Source organism: Tursiops truncatus, chromosome 4, assembly GCF_011762595.2.
Source record: "Tursiops truncatus isolate mTurTru1 chromosome 4, mTurTru1.mat.Y, whole genome shotgun sequence".
Lineage (NCBI taxonomy): Eukaryota > Metazoa > Chordata > Mammalia > Artiodactyla > Delphinidae > Tursiops > Tursiops truncatus.
In genome coordinates, this window is record NC_047037.1 from 142285788 (window position 1) to 142302024 (window position 16237).

The window sequence follows — 16237 nt, forward strand, 5'->3', positions numbered from 1 at the left end:
TCCCGTCAACCGCCGACACGAGTGCCCGTCTCTGTGGTCGGTTTGGGCCCAGGGCTTGGCCTCCCTGGAGGGTCTCATCTGTGCTCAGATGCTCCTGTCCCCACTGGCCCTCCGTGTTTTCTGGGGCTGCCATGACCTTGGTTTCATTACAGACCTTTAGCCCTTGGACAGGAGACCCATGACATCACAGCCCAGTATTGTCCCCCTGCTAGCCTGGAGAGAAGGTCTTCGTGAAGATGAAGATGTTTCTATCGGCCAGGGCTCTGTGTGTGTGTGTGTGTGTGGGTGTGGGTGTGGGTGTGGGTGTGTGTGTGTGAGAGAGGGAGAGAGAGAGAGAGACAGGAAGAGAGACAGTTTGTTCAAGGAATTGGCTCGTGTAACTATGGAGGCCTGATAAACCCAAAACCTTCGGGGTGCGCTGGCCGGCTGGAGGCCCGGGAAGGGTCGTGCTCAGAGAGAATTCCTTCTCGCTCAGGGCAGATTAGGCCTTTGAAGGCTCGGGACTCTCTCAGTCCGACGCGGCCACTATAATGAAATTCCACACACTAGGCAGCTTGTAAACAACAGAAACGTCCTGCTCGGAGTTCTGGAGGCTGGAAGTGGCAGGTCAGGTACTGGCAGGGTCGGGTGAGGGCCCCTTGCACAGTCACACGCTTCTCGTGTGTCCACACGTGGGCAGGGGTGAGGGAGCTCGCTGGGGCCTCTTTTGTAAGGGCACTAATCCCAGTTTGGAGTCACCTCTCAAAGGCCCAACCTCCTAATACGATCACCTTGGAGCTTAGCTTAGGTTAGGATCAACCGATGAGTTCAGACCACAGCACCCACCCGCACTGTGGAGGGTAACCTGCTTTACTCAAAGCCCACTGATTTAAGTATCAATGTAATCCAAAACGCCCTTCACAGAAACCTCCAGGATAATGTTTGAACAAAGGTCTGGGCACCGTGGCCCAGCCAAGTCAACACATAAAATTAACCATCACAGCTTCTATTCTATTTCAAGATACTTTTAAAACACCCTTCAGGGCTTCCCTGGTGGCGCAGTGGTTGGGAGTCCGCCTGCCGATGCAGGGGACAAGGGTTCGTGCCCCGGTCCGGGAAGATCCCACATGCTGCGGAGCGGCTGGGCCCGTGAGCCATGGCCGCTGGGCCTGCGCGTCCGGAGCCTGTGCTCCAGAACGGGAGAAGCCACAGCAGTGAGAGGCCCGCGTACCGCAAAAAAAAAAAAAAAAAAAAAAAAAAACACCCTTCAGAAAGTCCAATTGTAGCCCCACCTTTCTTCCACAAACCACTGTCGGCACTAGCAGTGGTCCCAAGCTTCCCCAGGTCACAGTGTAACGCCCAGGACAAGCAGAATCTATGTGCCTGTCTGAGTCTGGGTCCCTTTGGGGAGTTTTCTGGTTAACCTGGAAAGGCCCCTTTGGGATTCATCACATGTGATTTGAAGCCGGCTCTGTCAATGCTCCAATGGTCCTGTCCTCACCAGAGCCCGGGGCAAACTGGGACCCCGCCTTCTGCAAGCAAGGCCGTCTGGGTTAAGGAGGACCAAAGGTTGCTTCACGAGTGGACCTGGCCTTGGCCTCCATGCCCTCTGTTCAGCCTGTCCTACTTGGCTGACCGAGTGGGTATCTACACTTTGCAAAGTTTGGGATGTTTCCTGTGGCTCTAATCAGGGTGGGTGATTTTAACCATCAAGGTGCGTGGCAGCCGTGACGGCATCGGCTACGGGTACAAATAGCACAGGTGCAGCGCGCGGCTATAACCCTGTGTCCTGCTCGTCTTTCTACATACTTTCCTGTGTCCTACAGGATAAAACAAAGGCGGTGCTGATACACAAAAACACCAAAGAATGACCCACAACGATCATAATAAATATATTTTAACTTCCCAACTGGCACAAAGCAACATTTCCAGCAGCCCAACGTGCACGGTCATGTCAGGGTCTCGTCCACCGTTAGACCCGAGGCTTCGCCCCCTCCCACCAAAGGTCATGGTGGGAGCGGGGCCCTGTCTCTCCAGACCCAAAGGGATGATGGGCCTGTGGCAATCTCGGGAAATCCAAAGTTAAGCAAATAAAATAATAATTTGAAAAGGAAAAAAGAAACAATGTAAGGAAAGTTGTCTTTGTTCTAGGAAAAGTCTCTCTCTTTTTTTTTTTTTTTTCACGGTATAATGACTCATTTATAAAGAGGAAGTGAGTTCTGTTGAAAAATACTTGAAATATTCTCTCAGGGGGAGAAAACAGTTCTTCACCAGCGTGGCTGGGCCCTGGGTGGGGGGCTTTGCTCTCTGCCTGTCCCGAGCCAGCAGGGATAATTCCTCCTGGGGATCCAGAGCTGAATGCCTGCTGTGAAGGAGAGCGGGGGCTTGGTACCCACCCAAGGGCTCCTGGGAGAAAGCTGGGGGGTGCCCGTCTCGCTAGGTTACCCGAGGTCTCTGAGAGAAAGACCCCACCTGCCTTCTGTGAGGTTTTCACCACGTGGTGGGATGACAAGCATGTCGTGGGCAGTAGGGGACGATGGCTCCCACACCCCTCCTGGTGAGGGGCCTGTCACCCGAGACGGGTGCACAGAGGGTCCCCAAGGGCAGCCCACTGGCCCAGCTCAGCAGGTCTCACTTTCAGGGTGGAGAGGCCACCGCGGAGCAGACCCACAAAGAAGGGAGGGCGGGACTCGTGGGCAAGGCTGGCCAAGCGGTGTTCCCTGGCCCTTCCAAGGGTTCTGCTGCACCCGAGCTGAGCACGGCTGCCTGTGGGCCCCGGGCTGCCTGTGCCGGAGGGCCATGCAGCAGGGACCCCGCTCGTCACGTGATGCAACCCTGGGGACTCAAGTCTCGCGGACGTGGCGCCTGGCACCTCGCTGGACTCGGGGGACATTTCTCGGCTCAGTTTTTGTCGGGGGTGAAGGCCACGGACAAGGTGCCAGAAACACACCGTGGCCCTCTTGGTGCTCTCCCTGCCCACCTCCTTGGGGCAGCTCCACTGTCCAAGGGAGGCCGGTGCTGTCTGAAGGCAGCTGCCCATCATCCCAGCAAAACGGTCCCTACTTCCAGTGAGGGGGTCTCCCTCACGACTGAGACAGTGAGAACCTGAAGGGAAGCACCTCCCGCGTTCCTGGGGCCCAGGCCCCGTCACCACCTCCAGGGGAGAGAAGTGGGGAGACGCCGTGGAGGAGGTGGGGTGACCCTCAGGTCTTCCGAAGAGATAATGTTTCGGAACCTGCTCCACCTGGCTCCCCACGTCCCCGCCACAGTCCTGGCTGGGGGCCTGGTGGGCGCCACAGCGTGAGCGGGGCGAAACCTGGCACTGGGAGGTGGTGAAAAGAAGTTTCCAGGCACTGCCGGGGGAGCACCCATGACTTACTGTCCTGGAAGGTGCAGGCAACGTTGGTCCAACACAAGGACGAAGGCCAGATGCACGGGGCTTGGGGGAGGAGACGACCTTCTCCTCAGGGCTCGGGGGGCTGTGTGTGGCGGGGACAGTGGAGGAGGGCAGGGTCCTGGCAGCAGAAAGGCTGCCTGAAGCGGCGGGGTGGCCGGACCAGGGCTGTGGGTTTGCAGGGCCGGCGAGGGGACGTGCGTGAGAATCGCCAGTCCTGAGAATGTTCCAGGAGCACCGAAGGCCGTGTGTGCGTGTGTGTGCCCGTCTGTGTGTGCATGAATGCGTGTGTGTGCACGTGTGTGTGTGCGTGTCTGTGTGTGTGTGCAAGCCCAAGGCAGGCCTGTTTGAGGGGCTGAAAGAAGCTCAGTGTGGCCCAAACGCACACAGTGGGGCGCCCGTGAGGATGGGAGCTTGTGTGAGTGTGTGCTCTGTGTGTGACGAGTGCGAGCCTGTGAGACAGCAGGTGTGTGCTTGTGAGCGTGGGGCTGTGCAGGGTGAGGCACGTGCCTGGAGCCTGGGGAGTGGGGACCAGGACCAGGACACATGTGCCGCGTGGCTCCCGTCCGGGGGTTCGTCCGGAGGTGAGACGCTCAGAGGCACCAGTGCAGAAGCGGGGAGAAGGTCCCCGAAGTGGAAAGGGGGCACCGCTGACCTTGAGCTTGTCCAGAACTTGTGGGGCGGCCCCTGACCTGGGCACAGAGGCTGCCCTGGGCACGGCTCTGTGTAGAAAACCCTCTGCTCTCTTGCACTCTCAGACTTGTTTCCCTGGTGAACCCGAAGCAGCCTGTGTCCCTCCGAGTTTCCAGGGACACAAATGCACAGGAAATACCTCTTCACGGCGGGGACATTGCTCCACACGTTCACGGCGTTCCGGATGGTACAGCCACGGACGTCCTGGATGGTCACCGGCTCAGTCTGAGGGGTAAAAACGCCAACTATGAACTGGGAGACCCACAGTGGGCACGACACCTGAGCCCAGAACAGTGTCCCGGGCCTCCCAGACCGATTATGTCTCCCAGTCGACATTGCTTACATGTCACATCTTTTTCCTTATAAATCACCTTATAAGGAAAAAAGCCGAGATATTATTTTAGACCTTTTAACTGGTAGGTTATTTTCACTCCCACAGGTCACCTGGCCCAGGGACTCCCCGCCTGCTGCATGGCAGAGGTGGATTCCCGTGAAGGTCAAAGAAGTCCTTGCTCTTTGAGCCACGAGATATGTCATGTCAGGCAGATAAGAGGCTCTGCGGGCAGACAGCAGTGTTTCCTCAAGGGCCGATGCTTCACGATGCCCACAGGAGCCAAGGGCGTGGCCGGATCCTGGGGCCGCAGTCTCCGTAGAAAGCACCGGAAGGTCAGGGAAGGAGGGGCTGGGGGGGAGTCGTGGCAGGAGGGAGGTCATCCGGTCCCCGACACCCAACCAGGTGGCCTGAACTTTACCTCTCCGGACTTGGAGTGGTGGGGCGTGCAGAAAGGCCCACGTGGACCGTTCCCAAGTCTGACCATCCCTGGACACATCAGTCTCCTCCCGTGTCCAGACACCTGGCCGGGAGGAGAGCTCACACGTGGATGTACCATCGGGCGCAGGGCAGAAAGAGACGGTCCTGCATTGGACACGTCTAGCTACTGCCTGCCATCGGCAGGCATGTGGTTCCACAGCAAGATGGGGGCAGTGACAGGACACGTGGGAAGGTCTCTTTTTTGCCTACTTCTGATCTGGGACCAATTCCGATCTACCCAATGTGCTCACAAAACGACCAAGAGTCAGCATCCTTGCTGTCCTCCGAGTCTGCGGACGGCTGGCGCCCAGGTTGGGAGCCTGTGCTTTTGGTCTGGACTCGCGGTTACTAGTCATAGATTTTCAGTAAACAGGTCACCTTGCAAGCCTCGTGACCGCTGATATGGGGTGACATGTCAGTATTTAAAAATTCCGGGCTTCCCAAAAAGGAGGAATAACCACGGATGCGGAAGAAAGTAGGAGAATCGGGAGGCCACTTTGCTCGACCCTATGAAAGTGATGTTTAAACTTTAATTAAATGGGTGACACTCCGGGAAAACATAACTTACCAAATTGATCTCAGGAAAGATTGAAAATCTTAACAGATGAGTTCCCACAGAAGAGTTGCTCCCATTTTAAAACAATGGCAACAACAACCAGTCCCGGCAATTGCACAGGAAAAGTCTGTCGAATTTGAAAATACTTTTATGAAGCAAACTTAACACTGACATCCCAACCCAATAAAAATAGCACAAAACAAGACAGCCTCACACACCCACCTGTCTCGTCTGCTTTGTCTCAAAGCAACAAATCCTACGGGAAATGCAGTTCACTGGATTTCAGCAATCTGTCAGAACAGCCACACCCCACGACCAAGTGGGTATTTTCCAGGAATGCAAAGACAGATCACTATTATGAAATCTATTAGTATATTATATCCTATTAATAGATCTAAAGAAGGAACTTAATTCTCTCCATAGACGTAAAAAAGAACATTTGACAGAATCCAACACTTATTCTTGATAGAATGGCTCAAAAAATGGAAATCAAGGGAAACTTCTGGAAATTTCCTTAACATAGTGAAATGTATCAACCTCAAAGCCAGCATCAGCTTAGTAGAGAAACACTGGACACATGTACGTGCAACTCAGGACCCAGGCAGGCATGTCCCATCACTACTGTGGTTCAATGTGAGACAAGAGAGACGTGTCTTAGGTACAAAATTAGAAAGAAAAAACTATCATGACCTGCAGATAATCTGCTCAGATACCCAGAGAGTCTAAGTGAACCAACTATAAACCACTTTCATCCACGAAGTCATCCAAGAAGGCAGCAGAAGCTAAATTAATGTAGAGACGAGATCAATAGTTTCTTGAATCCAACCAGTAAGAAAGATACAAAACCAGTGAGATACAAAATGGAAAATCCCAACTGCATAGGAGGGAAGAAGACAGGACATTTGGGAGCCAAGGCGAGGGAACGCAGAGAGCTGGGGACACCCCGTGGGCAGGTGAGGGGAGCGGCAGCTTGGCCACCAGGGGGGTGGGGGTCTGCGCGGACACCCTCCCGGGGCAGTGGCAGCATCCCTGAAAACGGCACATGGACCCCGCGGTCTCACTTCCGGAATCCACCCCGCAGATGTCCCCACTCATGTCCCCTCCTCATAGCATTGTTTGTAAGAGCAAGAGATTGGAAACAGCCCAACTCTCTGTTCCCGGGAACGGGTTAAAGGCATTTTTCACATCCATACAAAATAAAACTGCAGAAAACAAAACACGTACGTCAAAACAAAGAGTGAGAAAGGTACTTTTCCAACAGAACGATTTCCAAGGTCACGGTTAAGTGAAAAAAGCCCGACGCAGGGCAGCGGGGCGGGCAGACGTGTAGGTTTGTGAAGATGTCCTGGAGGTGGCCAAGGACCGAAGACAAGTGCAGTGGGGACAGCAGGGGTGGGGAAGCCAGGAGACTTTCACTGCGGGGACCCCGGGCCTGGCCTGGGGCTGCCCTGTGTGTGGGTCTGCTGGGAGGGCCGGGCCAGGTCAGCCCTGGACAAACCGGTCACTGAGTCCAAAAGTGACGGCTCTAATGGTCAGGACTTGGGCCTGAGGACAGAAACAGCCAGGCTGTCGGTGCCCCAGGATGGGTGTGAGTGTGTGTGTGACACTGACCGGTGCACTGAGCATTGCGGTGTGCGAGTGCGATGCGTGTGCACGTGTGAGTGTGCGTGCGCCCAGGTGGGGTGGCGGGGAGGAGAAGGACGTGACCCGAGGTGGCGGGATCCTAAATCCAGGGCGGTGCAAAGGCGCTGTTGGGACCTCGGTGGTGAGACGGCCCTCGTGGGCCCTGTGAACTCTGAAAACCCAGGCCTCGGGACCGGGACCTAAGCGGTGCCCCCCCAGGAGCCCCAGGTGTCCCTCGGGGAGGCCGCGGCCTGCACCCACCTCCAGAAAGCGAGTGGCCACGACGCGGTCGTCCTGGGTCAGCACCAGGTTGTCCACGAACATCCAGAAGAAGGGCTGGGGGCTGCCTGGCCGCGGCCTCGCGTACCGCAGGATGCGGTGGAACTGGAACAGGTACCACGCTGGGGTGGGGAGCAATCGGGTGGGTCTGGGCTCTGCCTGGAGGGACCCGGGACGCAAGGGCGGGGCTCTGGTGGGGCGGGGCCGCCTGCTCCGGCAGCTGCAGCCTCCAGGGCACAGGTGCGGGAGGCTGGGCGACACCCCACAGGGACACACAGCCCTGCGGACAGGGTGGGAAGGGCGCCAGGCCGCCCTGGGGTGACGGACCCACTCGCTGTCCTGGCTGCGGTGATGGCTCACAGGGCACTCACTTCAAAACCCACCACGCTGTACTCACTGAATACGGACAATTGACCTATGTCTCTGATACCCCAGTAAAGCTGACTGTTTAAGAATGCAGACGGTTTGCAATTCCTGCCCTCCCTGAGGAGGGCTGGGGTGCGTAGGAGGGCGTGGCGGACAAGAGGCTCTGGAGTCTGAGCAGATGGCCAGGCCTCTTACCTGGGGGCTGGCTGCAGGCGTGGCCCCGCGGGGGCGTAGAGCCGTAGGCGAGGTCGAAGGGGCCCCATGCTTCCACCTGCAGGAGAGCGCGGCTCAGGAGGGCAGAGAGCTCCCCCGGGGCCGGGCACCTTTCCTCTCTGACCGTGTGGTTCAGGCTGACCCTCATGGAAGGGGTCGGGGGGCGGTGAAACCCACCGGGGCAGACCCGCCCCTTGGTTCCGGGGGTGCAGGGAGCCCTGCTTTCTCTATCGTCTCAGGGAGGCCGGCCCTCAGCACAGCCCTGGGAACCCGAGCGCGGTGATTCCTCTGTGCCGGGCGTGGCCCTTACAGACCCTCCAGGGAGAGTGACACGGGGCCCCCAAGGATTCATGCGGATTCTGTGTGTTGCTGGGAAATACAGGTGGAAGCCCTGATGGGTCACTGGGCAGCAGGTAGCCTTCCCTGGCGAGCGCGAGCGCCCCTGCTGCACCTCCCCCGCCCCCCAGCCCCGTCCAGGCCCCTACAATCCCCCCTGAGCTGAGACGCGGAGGATTCCCTTCCCCCATCAGGGGCCCAGGTGACGGAGGGACCCAGTTAGAGACTCTAGCCCGTGTCACTCTTCTTGAAAAACAATTGAAAGACCCAAATACTGGATCCCTGGCTTTCTGACAGCAGCCCGTCCAGAGCAGACGTGGCTTCCCTGGACCCTCCCCAAGTCACTTAACAGAAGCCGACACCCGACGTTAGCCTCCGGCCTCACGCGCCCCCGGCCTCACGCGCCCCCGGCCTCACGTGCCCCCGGCCTCTCGTGCCCCCGACCTCTCGTGCCCCCGGCCTCACGCGCCCCCGGCCTCACGTGCCCCCGGCCTCACGTGCCTTGTCGCAGTCAGCTCTGACCCTGACCCAGGCGCGCTCCTGGTGGCTTCAGCTCCAGTGAAGCCTGCTGACCAGCGCAAGTACAGCAGGGGGTCTGGACAGGGAAGGGGCAAGGGGGCTAGAGGAGGTGAGCGTGGGCTGGGGGCCTGGGACCCGCATCCCAACACTCTACACGAAGGTGGCTGCTGAAATCACCCCAGGAAAGGTTGTGAAGGAAGCAAGGTCTTAGAGGGAACACCCCGCTGTCCCCGAGAACCCGCCAGTGTGCACTTGAAATCCCCCGAAACCCGCGGCCAGGTGTGGCTGTGCAGACGTGGAAGCCGGACGCCCCCACCTCTAGGGTGGGCTGCACGGTGGGAAAGCCCATGTTACAGGCCTCGTGAAAAAGGAGTGAAGCCAGGACTGGTCGTCGGGGAACCGGGTGATGACGGCACACGTGAGCCACTGTCACCCCTGAGACGCGAAAGCTCATTGCGGGAGGGGGTGTCTAGACCCTTGGCCGCGCCAGCGAGAGCCCCCCACGTCGGATCTGTTCCCGCAGCTCTGCTGCATGGGGAGGGCTCGTGTCACTCTCCAGTCCCGCCTTGACCGTCCTGCCCTGGCAGGGAGGACCCCGCCCTGGGGGGCCTGGGACGAGTGTGTGGGTGGGCACAGGCTCCAGAAATGCTTCCTGGTGGGACGTCCGAAGGGGCCGGAGGGGCAAGAAGAGAGCTGTCCTGGGCTTCGGGGCAGGGCAGACCCCAGGGGGACGGAGGAGGGGGGCGTCTCCTGTCTCAGCCAGGGAGGAGGGCTGGCCCCTGGGACACGGCCCCCCGGCCAGACGGGGAGCAGAGCTGAGAGGCCCTGCCGGCACCCGGGGGGTGAACTGGGTCCCCCCACATTGGCTGCTTCCTTGTTGCCACCTTCTGTGGCCAGTGTTCCGGCCCCTCTGACCCCGTGCCCGTGGTTGTCGGGCTCTGGGGATGACGGGCTTTAATTCTCCTGTGAGAGGCTGTGTGGGCGAGCGGGTGACGGACCAGATCTTCCTTCCCTGAGGCCACAGAGGTGGCGTCCCACCCCTTTCCCATCCGCGGCGGCTCGCGGCCCAGCTGCTGAGTCATTTTTAGGCCCTTCCTCCAAGGCCGCCGTCCAGGACAGCGGGAAATAGCCTTCGAGGGAGCCAGACGTTTCATGACAGCGCTCGGAGAGTGTTTTCAAACAATCCGTGGTGGTTGTGTTCAAGACTCAGCACTTTATTTTAGGAGGGGGGGATCCCCTCCCTAGGCGGCACCGTCACAGGTGGTGGGATAGGCCCCTTGGGTTCCACTTTGGCCAACGGTTCTCCTCTGGGCGGTGGGCAGCGGGGGGCTACGGACATGCCTTTCTCAGCTCTCCCGCCGTGGGGGGCCAACACCCCCCCAGGTGGGCCCTGCTGGGGACAGAGCATCCGGGCTGCACCTCCCCCACCCCGTCGCACCCCCTCCCCCGACGCACCCCCTCCCCCCCGTCTGCTCTCACCCCTTGGTGCCTGGAGGAGCACAGCAGTACTTACGTCCCTCCTCACTACGTTGGTGACATCATCCAAATGCTTCAGTTTCCCCGGCTCGGAACCATGTTCCAAAAAGCCCAAACTCATCAGCTCTGGGTGGGGAGCAAAGGGGACACACAGGGCCGACGCTGGTTTTTGACCCCATGTGGAACTAAAGGGCTGCCGTTAGCAAGCAGACTTTATCTTTTCCACCGCATGACAGGGGGGAGCCAGCAAACTGCACTGAGAACTGATTACAGAAAGTCAAGCAATTTGTTGCACAGCCAGGCCCTCCTGGCTGCAGCGCCACTCTCTGGGTTAGGAATCCACTGGGTGGTGGCCGTCCACGCTGATGTCACCTGCTCAGGCCGTGTGACACGGCTGGGTTGCAGGGGGAGTCTGCAGCCTGGGCATGGGACAACTAGCCCAGAAAGAATCTTAACAAATTGAACTAAGGATGCATCGTCCGGGCAGGGACTTGAAGGCTGGGCGGCCACGGGCTTCCTTCAGGGGAAAGCCGTGCCCACTCTGTGCGTCTCAGCCCCCAGGTCTCTGACACGGGTGTGCATGAGGCCGCTGTGACCGCACTACACAAGACACGGGGCGTAGCGCCAGAAGTGGGGTGGACGCCCCCCCCCATTCCATTTGGCCAGAGACAAGGAGTATTTTCACGGATTCTTCTTACAGCTGCCGGGCCCAGGAGAACCCATAGGATTTCCAAAGGCACCAGCAGGTGGGGTCTGCTCAGGGTACAGAGGGGCAGGACACCCAGGAAGGCTGGAATGCAGCACGTGACCAGTCTGCGCAACCTGGGAGATTCGGGTAGAGAGGGAGGGTGCAGGGAGCCCTGCGAGGGGTGGGGCGGCCCTATACGGCGGCCAGGTGTGTGGAGGTGTCTGAGGTTTGGTGGCCGTGGGCAGGGCTGTCTAGGCAGAGAGCCTGGGCCCCATGGCCCCCACTACGGCGTTTCACACCCACCCTCTTGCTACGTGAACTTTCTTTCCAAGGCGTCCCTGCTGAAGGAAGGAGCCCCAGGTGCTCCTCAACCCTCCCCTCCTGAAAATGACCCTCAGGTCCCCAGCCTCAAACATGTAGCAAGTGCATCATAGGGGACATTTCGACCCCACCCACCGCCCACTCCCCCGGTCCCCCGTGGGTCTCGCTCCAGGCAGACCCATCTTCCATTGTCAGTCCTCAGACATCACTGCACCCACCTTTCTTGATGTCCCCAAAAAGGGACAGCACCCGGATGGGCTCTCTCTTCCACACGGGCACAGTTTTGTACATCTCAAGGGGACTCTCCTCTTTATTTTTTTTAAAAACAAGGATGTTCTGATGACTGCTTGGTCGTACAGCCCATGAGGGACAAGAAAAATTCTTTCTGGCTCTGCAGAGGCTTTTCCCCTGATGAATGAGGACACACCGGCCGAGGCGGCTGGCCCCACCCTGACTGCACTGACCCCCAGGCCTCCGTGAGACCCCACCCATCGCCCAGGACGAGGGCTTCTGTCCTCTACACCAAGCCCCCAGCCTGGGCCATCTCTAGCAAAGGAAAGGCAGGTGCGAGGGCATTTTCCTGACTGTGAAGGAAGATAATTCTATCCCGAGAGAAACCACTTCCCTTGTATTTCTTGGGAAGAGTCTCAGACCTGGGGGATTCTGAATACCCATGGCCATGGGATTCACCCAACCCCTCTCCGTCCCCTCTGTGGGCTCTGAACGTGGGCCTCAAGCCACACAGCACCCCTGAAGGCTACCAGTGTCAGGCATCTCCCAGGCCAGGCCTGAACCAGCCCCTGAGTCCTGCCATGAAGGAGCCAGGAAGGCCTAGGGTAACACCCACCCACCCCGCAGGGCACCCGGCAGCAGAGACCCGATGGATCTATTCATGAAACAAGCACCCCAGCGCCACCTGACCCCCAGGAGGTTGCACTTGGGAGTGCCTGGCCTCCCACGAACTGTGGATGGGATTCCAGGCCTAGGCAGGGGCACTGCCTGGGGGCGGGGGAGGGGGGTCCCAGGGGACCCTGAGCCCCAGGGGGAAGGGTCTGCCCAGGGCTGGAGCAGGTGGGCACCCAACGCAGGCAGCGAGTGAAGCGGCGGGCGAGTGTAAGGGAGGGCAGGCTGCCCGGAGGAGGAGGCGTGGGGAGGTGAGAAGGGCGGGGCGGAGGGACACCTGCGGACACGCGTCCTGGTCCCCCGCGGCAGCCGCAGGAGCAGTGCCTCCTTCCCGCTGTGCTCCGGCTCTAGCGGCAGTAATACCAGCTGTGGGCATCAACCCCTTCTCCCTTCAGTGAGAAACTCGTCCTGCAGTCTGCCAGCACGGGGCCTTCCGGCACCGAGAGGGAGCGTTTCTGCCGCTCACCGGACCGCGAGAAGGCTCTACGGGGAGTGCAGCCACCTTGCTCCGAAAAGCACCATAAAGGCACCTGCTCCCATCTGGTTTCAGGGAGCGCTGGGTGGTGGGGCTACCATGTGCCCCCGTGGTGGCCCAGCAATGCCGTGTGTGGCGACTCCCCAGAACCAGCCTGGCCATGCGCCACAGGGGAGAGAGCCCGAGACCCCAGGCCGCCACGGTGAGCACCCAGCCCTCCCCATCACGTGGCCACCCTCCCTCTGTGCGTCTCTGTCCCCTTCCTTCCTGTTAGATGACACCAATCATTGCATTTCATGTCACCCTCATCCAGGATGACCTTACCTTAAGATTCTTAACTAAATTACGTCTGCAGAGACCCCATTTCCAAAATAGGCCATGTTCACAGGTAACAGGGGTTAGGACGTGGATGTGTCTTTGGGGGACAGAGCTCAACCCACCATGATGAGCCCAAACTCCTGCCTAGCTCCCGGATCCCGACCTGGATCCTGGAGAGGACCCACGTCTGTGCCAGCTGTCCGGGCTGGACCAGGAGAGCCTGCCCGGGCGTTTGCTCCCACTTGCTAGACCTAGAGGCACACCTCTGCTGGGCCGCTCTCCTACGTCCACAAATGCCTCATCCCCCGGCTTGGAAGAAACAAAACTGCCATGCGAAAGTGATTTGTAGGGGCTTCCCCGGTGGCGCAGTGGTTAGGAACCTGCCCGCCAATGCAGGGAGCACGGGTTCGAGCCCCGGTCTGGGAAGATCCCACGTGCTGCGGAGCAAATAAGCCCGTGCGCCACAACTGCTGAGCCTGCGCTCTAGAGCCCGCGAGCCACAACTACTGAACCCCATGTGCCACAACTACTGAAGCCCATGCGCCTAGAGCCTGTGCTCCGCAACAAGAGAAGCCACCGCAATGAGAAGCCCACGCACCGCAACGAAGACCCAACGCAGCCAAAAATCAATTAACTAATTTAAAAAAAAGAAAAAAGTTTAAAAAAATAAAGTGACTTGTAGAAGACAGAGCATCTAGCAGACAAAGAGGGGATGAGAAAAGCGCATTTGCTTAAAAGCCCTTAACATCGTTGTGTAAGAGGGAGCGGACGGGCGTTTTGCAGCCCATCACCAGAGGAAAGGAGCCAAGTCCGAGCACCCGCTCCCGCTCCCGCTGTGTCCTCACCGCCTCCCGGTCGCAGAAGGCCTTCAGCCACCCCCGCCACTTCTTCCTCCTCTGCAGCAGCCCGCTGCGGGGGAAGGGCAGGCACAGGAAGCAGACCCAGTTGCTCATGGCCTGCACTTTCCCCGAGGTCCCAGGGCCCACCAGGCTGTCGATGCACTCGAAACAGTAGCACCTGGAGTCAAACAGAGAACCACAGCGACAGGCCTGCCACTGCCTTGGCCGCCAGGTGAAACCCCGGTGGTCCCGCAGGCAGAGGCGAGCCTGCTCCTTGCTCCGGAGTGAGGGGTGGAGGCCACACGCGGGCTCAGGGGAGACGATGGAGCTGGCAGGGGCTGCAGCCCGGGGAAGGGGGACGGGTCCCTCTTGGGGACCCAGAGCGCCGGGAACCCAGCCATCTGCAGAGGACAGCAGGGGGTCTGTGGGTAGTGACAGACTTCACAGACTCCCCTAAGCCAGCTGGCTCCCTCCTCCAAACTCCAGATCCTGAGAAACCAGGCAAGATCTCTGCAGGAGCGCCCACTGCAGGGGCGGGGCGGGGCTGCAGACTTGGGGCGACGCAGCAGTAAATACCGGGACGCCCGGAACGACTGAGGGGAGGGGACCACGGGTAACGCTCGGGCTGTTAGGAAGCAGGGAATGACTACGCCTCGCCTGACACCAGCTGCGTGGGTTTCCTGTCGCTGCCCTACTTAACCACGGAGGGAGCAGCTATGTCTTGGCGATAAAAACAGAAAGAAAAATCACAAGCACAGATCTTCCGACACACCCTTCCCCTAGGTCACGGCTATTCACCAAATGAAACGTTTGAGCTGGAAATGGAAAGCTTTGGAGAAAGTCATACTTTTGGGAGGTGAACCCCTTTGGACTCTGGGATGCGGAGCTGAGAAGAATGGGAGTTTCCCAGGCTTGTGGGCAGTGGTCCTTCAGCCCTTGCCCGGACCCCCCGGGCCCCTGGCCTCACCGCGTGCAGTCGGGGCTCTCGCAGATGAGCAGCGTCTCTCCCGCACAGCAAATGGAGCAGTAGGACAGGTACCCGTCCTCGTCGTACAAGAAGAGGCACTCCAGGAACTTGTCCTTGGCGAGGGCAAAGCCAGGCTGCCTCCTCTGTTCCAAGGCCTCCACAAAGCCGCCCCATGGCTCCCTGCTTACCTTGCACGGAGTGCACATCCCTCCCTCACACAGAGGGTGCTGCGTGTGCACCCGGAAACTTCCGCAGCAGATACACATGTCTGAGGCGAAAACCCACAGGGCAACGTGTCACAATGCCGTCAGGCACAGCAACAGACTCAGGAACGAGTTTAACAATAACAAAAAAAAGGCAAGACCTGTACACTGAAAACCACAAACTAGTCCTCAAAGAAATTAATGATCAAACAGATGGGAGGGCATCCCATGTTCATAGATCAGAAGACTAAACAGTGTTAATATGGAGAGCTTCCCCAAATCTGGTTTTGAGAAACCAGATCCTTCTCAAAATCCCAGCTGGCCTTTTCCTTTCTTTCTTTCCTTTTTTTTAGAAATTGCTAAGATGATCCTAAAATTCATATGTAAATGCAGGGGATCCAGAATGGGCAAACCCAAAGAGGAAGAAAGTAGATTTGTGGTTGCCTAGGGTTGAAAGAGGGGAGGCAGAGGGATGAGGAATGAGGACGGACTGTTGATGGGTACCAGTTTCTTTTGCGGATGACGAAAATGCCCTAAAATTAGACTGTAGTGATGGGTACACATATCTGTGATTACGCTAAAAGACACTGAAGTGTACGCTTCAAATGAAGTGTCAGGGTCCTTGGGGCAGGTGGAGGGGATACGAGCTGGGCACCAGCGGCATACACTGCCCTCTTCCACGGACGGACAATGAGTGAGGCTGCAAGTCTTTCCTCAGCTGGCTGACGTCCCTTCACCTGGGCAGGTGTGCGATGCTCACCTTCTATGTCTCGCTGGTTAACCTTGACTTCATATGCAATAAGATCTGGAAAAGAAAATAAGTAGCCCCTTCCTCTGCCTGTCTCCTAATTTAGACACCTCAAGAGATGAGCCTCACAAGTCCTTGGTGAAGGACTGCTGACGTCACAGGAACCAGAGGATCAACCCCCCCCCGCACTGTCCCCTCTGCCTTTCATGGCGACATGTTAAACATCTGAGCTGGTGGGGTGGGGTGGGGTGGGGGAGGCTTTGAGTGGGGCCCTTCTGCTCCTGAGTGACGTGGGAGCATTCCAGAAACCGGGAACCCTAGACTCTGCCCAGGCCTGGGGTCAGCACCCCAAGTGATGGAGGCAGTACCTGCATGAGCCCTCACCTCTGCGGAGCCTGGGTGAAGGTGGGGATGACTGCTCGCTGGAGCGCGGGATGATGTCCGTGCTGTGCTCTGCTTCCCGGTCCAGGACTGCAGCAGTGGCCGTGGGGACACCAAACTAGGAGACAGGACGCACACCAGACAGGGAG

The 16237-nt window shown here is 58.6% G+C and overlaps 1 protein-coding gene across 1 annotated transcript; it reads right to left on the bottom strand.

The window, feature by feature from the left end:
• Nucleotides 1–1856: 1856 nt before the first annotated feature.
• DNMT3L (DNA methyltransferase 3 like) lies at nt 1857–14962 on the bottom strand. The gene is made up of 8 exons (XM_033856204.2): nt 14757–14962; nt 13796–13967; nt 11473–11560; nt 10283–10371; nt 7897–7972; nt 7318–7457; nt 4206–4291; nt 1857–2344 (listed from the first exon to the last, which is right to left on the bottom strand). Exons 1-8 carry the CDS (start codon nt 14960–14962, stop codon nt 2179–2181), a joined length of 1023 nt encoding a protein of 340 aa, XP_033712095.1. The 3' UTR covers nt 1857–2178.
• Between the last annotated feature and the right edge of the window lie 1275 nt (nt 14963–16237).

Excerpts from the sequence above, each read along its gene's own strand:
- DNMT3L (XM_033856204.2), bottom strand. The coding sequence starts at position 14,962 with ATGTGCACTCCGTGCAAGGTAAGCAGGGAGCCATGGGGCGGCTTTGTG. Across the intron at positions 13,968-14,756 it reads GAGAGCCCCGACTGCACGCG|GTGCTACTGTTTCGAGTGCA; the intron begins GTGAGGCCAGGG and ends GTTTGACTCCAG. Across the intron at positions 4,292-7,317 it reads TGGCCACTCGCTTTCTGGAG|ACTGAGCCGGTGACCATCCA; the intron begins GTGGGTGCAGGC and ends TTTACCCCTCAG.